The sequence below is a fragment of the Lupinus angustifolius genome, chromosome LG19 (genome assembly GCF_001865875.1).
Source record: "Lupinus angustifolius cultivar Tanjil chromosome LG19, LupAngTanjil_v1.0, whole genome shotgun sequence".
NCBI classification, from domain to species: Eukaryota; Viridiplantae; Streptophyta; class Magnoliopsida; order Fabales; family Fabaceae; genus Lupinus; species Lupinus angustifolius.
Window position 1 is genome coordinate 12,426,612 of NC_032027.1, and position 4,726 is coordinate 12,431,337.

At 34.1% G+C, this 4,726-nt stretch overlaps 1 protein-coding gene across 1 annotated transcript; it reads left to right on the plus strand.

The window, feature by feature from the left end:
- LOC109334720 (protein FAR1-RELATED SEQUENCE 7-like) lies at positions 1,357–4,456 on the plus strand. The gene is made up of 2 exons (XM_019570630.1): positions 1,357–1,500; positions 1,846–4,456. Exon 2 carries the CDS (start codon positions 2,000–2,002, stop codon positions 4,283–4,285), a length of 2,286 nt encoding a protein of 761 aa, XP_019426175.1. The 5' UTR covers positions 1,357–1,500; positions 1,846–1,999; the 3' UTR covers positions 4,286–4,456.

Genomic DNA, 4,726 nt, shown 5'->3' on the forward strand with positions numbered 1-4,726 from the left:
TATTATTATTATTATTATCACATTTTCTAACTCAATATAACAAAAACTTTTTGAATTAGAAAATGATGTTCATATTTGGAATGTAGTGGCTTGTATTAGACTTATGGAATACATCTTTTGTCTCGAGATGTATGCACTATTTTATGTGCTCTTTCATTCTCATTTGTCAAAAAAATATAATGTTAACATATATTTAATTTATGTTTTACTTTTCTAACCAATTAGAGTTAAAGGTATAAGCGATTATGACTTAAACTGTGAAACTGATGGAACCGAACCAAACCACAAAATGTAGTTAAGTTCAATTTCACGATTCAATTTGATTATCTTTTAAAAAAACATTCATGTTCAGTTCGTTCATAGAAGTTTAAGAACTATTGGAGGTGAACTGAACCACATATAAAGAAATAAATATTATGGAATAATATTGCATTGTTGTCTTGAATTCTTCAATCAATTTTGTACCTTAAATTACTAATTTTGTGTGAAACATAGTATTAATATGTTATTAAATTATTATTATTATATATTACTATTCACTAAATTGTTATATATTTATGATATTTTCCGAGTATCATAATGATTTGTAACATATCTTCTAAAGAAATGAATATTATAAAATAATGTGGAATTGTTGTTTTGAATTCTTCAACCAATTTTATAGCTTAAATTATTAATTTTGTGTGAAGTGTAATGTTAATATGTTACTAAATTGTTATTATATTAATATTATATATGTTACAACTTACTAAATTGTTATATATTTGTGATATTTTTTGAGTGTCATGATAATTTATAATATATCTTCTGACTTTTATAGTAGTAGATTTGAAACTAACATATACCATAAATTATTATATATGTATTGCTATATATATTACTACTTGTAAATTATAATGTTATATATATTAATAATTGCTATATATATATATATAAATATATTACTAAAAGTTAATTATAAGCTTAGATATGTTAGTAATAAAAATATATATTACTAATCGTAGATTGTCCTATTATATATGTTGTCATTTGTTTTTTATGGAAATTCATTGACTTTTGTAAATTTCGGTGGAAATATCTCTTATAATATTTTTAAAATTTTTAATTGATGTAAAAAAATTATAAAAAAAACCACGAAAACAGTGGAACTAAACCGAACCAAATAATTTGTGAGTGGTTCGGTCAGTTCGTTTCTTATAACAAAATTTGTGGTTAAATTAAGTGAATCAAATCATATATTTGTATTCATTTTAGTTAATTGCACTAGAAATGGAACCAAACTTTGCTGACTACTTCAATTGGGGCGGGTTTTACATGAGCGGGCAGCCGAGAATAGGATCCGAATCGGCGAATCATAGCTCCGTATAAATTATGAACATGGAACACAACGTCATAACAAAACTTCAAAGTGAAGAAGAAATTTTGAACACAATCAACGTTTTCTATTCTCTTATTTCGCAATCCCAATTCAAACACTTTTTCAAGTTTCTACCTTTCAAGGTATTTCTCATTTCTGAAACCCTAGCTTTTCATTCATTCATTGCTGCGTTGACTTTCTTGTTGTGCTTTCTCTCAAACTTCAGTTGTTGCAAAATGATTCAATTCATGTAATTGCTGCGGTGAATTGTTGTCATATTTTTCCAGTTTTAATTTTTATTATTTCTTGGTCATTTCCCTCTTAGATTATGATATTTTCTGATATAATTGCTTGATTAATGAGGAAATGAGAGAAACGTGCATGAAGAATTGAGTTAGGGATGATTAAATTTTAATGCATGATCATTGCATTGTTCAAGTTTGTGTCTTTACTTGTACCAATATGTGTCTTTCAATTGTCTATTTCAGGAGTAAGTGCTTTTGCTTGCTTTGGAAGAGTGACAATAGAAAGAAAATACATTTTCACAATATATCAGTTTCTAAGAGCTTTGAAGAGTTTGAAGCACCTGCATTTTTCGGCCGACTTTTAGCTCTGCTTATTGATTTAAATGAATAAGAACTTATGACCATGATAGTGAAGGAGAACCCTGTAGGTACTGAACTAGCAATGAGTAATGCTAACGTGGAAGAGGAAATAGATTTTTCCTGTGATCCATACATCGGGTTGGAGTTTGATTCATCAGATGATGCACTTAAGTTTTACACATCATATGCAAATCGAACAGGATTTAAAGTTCGGATCGGTCAGCTGTATCGGTCAAGAACTGATGGTTCGGTTTCTTCTCGAAGGTTCGTGTGCTCGAAGGAGGGATGTCAACTCAGTTCAAGAACAGGTTGTCCAGCATTCATAAGGGTACAGTTAAATGCTTCGGAAAAGTGGGTCGTTGATCATTTCCACAAGGACCACAATCACAATCTTGATACCGAAAGTGAAAATTGCATGCCAACATCACATCAGAGGGGTGCTACAGCTATCAGTTCTTTTGCTGAAGTGCTCCGCAGGCCAAAGAAGAAATTGATTACAAAATCCAATGAACCTTCTCCTCCCTTCGGAATTATTGATTTCAAGCGTCTGAGAAAGGAAGAATTGGAAGGACAGTCCATGACCGAACCATATGTTGGTCAAGAGTTCAGTTCGCCTAATGAAGCCTACCAATTGTATCATACATATGCAGCAGATGTGGGTTTTGGAGTTCGAATTGGTCAATTGTTTCGTTCTAAGAATGATGGGTTGATCACATCCCGTCGATTTGTGTGCTCAAAAGAGGGGTTCCAACACCCTTCAAGAGTAGGTTGTGGAGCTTATTTGAGGATTAAAAGACAACCATCAGGAAAGTGGGTAGTAGACCGTCTCCGAAAAGATCATAATCATAACCTGGACTCTGAAAAGGACAGTAAGGCAAATAGTTTTCCTGCTCCTAACATTTTGACTGAGGAGGTACATGCTGGATCAGCAGATGGTCACTTGTTTAAGATAGATAACTACTCTGTCACTAGAGGAGTTAGACAAAATCACATCAAAAGTGATTGGTTCAGTGTGCTTTTAGAGTATTTCCAATCAAGACAAGCAGAAGATACAGGATTCTTTTATGCCATGGAAGTTGATAATGGTAATTGCATGAGCATATTTTGGGCTGATGGCAGGTCTAGATATTCATGTAGTCAATTTGGCGATGTCCTTGTTGTTGACACATCATACCGAAAAAGTGTCTATTTGGCACCATTTGCTACTTTCGTTGGAGTTAACCATCATAAACAACCTGTGCTTCTTGGTTGTGCTCTAATTGCTGATGAATCGGAAGAATCTTTCACTTGGTTGTTTCAAACATGGCTGAGGGCGGCATCTGGCCGGCAGCCGTTGTCAGTAATAGCTGATCAAGACATTGCAATCCAGAGAGCAATAGCAAAAGTCTTTCCAGGAACCTCTCATCGCTTTTCATTGTGGCAAATTAAGGCAAAGGAACAAGAGAACGAGAGTCTTTTTGGTGATGAATTTACAACAGATTATGAAAAATGTGTTTACCAGAGTCAGACAGTTGAAGAATTTGACACAAGATGGAATGCCCTACTGAACAAATATGGATTGATGGACAATGCTTGGCTAAAAGAAATGTATGAGAAGCGTGCGTCCTGGGTTCCATTATATTTAAAGGGCATGTTTTTTGCAGGCATACCCATGAATGAAAGCGTTGAATCATTTTTTGGTGCACTTTTGAATGCCCAAACACCTCTCATGGATTTCATTCCAAGGTATGAAAGAGGTCTTGAGCGACGCCGTGAGGATGAAAGAAAAGAGGATTTTAATACTTCTAATTTTCAACCTTTTTTGCAAACAAAAGAACCAGTAGAAGAACAATGTAGAAGGCTTTACACTCTTACCTTATTCAAAGTATTTCATAAAGAGCTTTTGCAGTGCTATAGCTATCTTGGGTTTAAAATTTATGAAGAAGGCCCCCTCAGCAGATACTTGGTGCGCAAGGGCGGAAATGATATGGAGAAGCATATCGTTACATTTAATGCATCCAATGTCATTGTTAGTTGTAGCTGTCAGATGTTTGAATATGAAGGTGTTCTTTGTAGACATGCTTTGAGGGTTTTGCAGATACTGGAGTTAAGAGAAGTTCCTTCTCGCTACATCTTACACCGTTGGACAAGAAACGCCGAGGATGGTGCTTTTCCTGACACAGAGTCATTGAGTAGTTCTCAAGAAGTCAGGAATTTGATGCTATGGAGTCTAAGAGAAACTGCATCTAAATATGTAGATGCTGGTGCATCATCTATTGAGAAGTATAAACTTGCCTATGATATTTTGCGGGAGGGTGGTAGAAAGCTATGTTGGCACAGGTGAATAGTTCTTTGCTCTGTGAGATTGTACATGGTTGTTTGATTAGTTTTTGTAGTGTGAACTGTTTATTTATGGTGGGATTTTGCTCTCATAATCAAGCAGCAACAATTTTCACCCATCTTAGTATTTCATCAATTTTAAGCAAAATAATGCATGGTTCAATTGCTGGTTCCATTAATCACTGACCTGTTAACTGGATACTGCTGACTCCATGCTTGGAGTGGTTAACAATGGTAACCCTGTGATCATGATAGGGAGTGGTTTTGGTTTCACCTTCATTGATATTTACTAGTCAATGTCCCCCTTGAATTTCACTGCCATTATCAACTTATGTATATATATAATATCAACCTGATATATTTATCAACTTCTGAAAGGAAATTGATCATCTCACTTGATTTTTCTTGTCATGTGATCACATAGAGATGAGAGGTAATGAAAAGG

Bases quoted from the DNA above. Each gene is read 5' to 3' on its own strand.
- LOC109334720 (XM_019570630.1), top strand. From the start codon at position 2,000: ATGACCATGATAGTGAAGGAGAACCCTGTAGGTACTGAACTAGCAATG.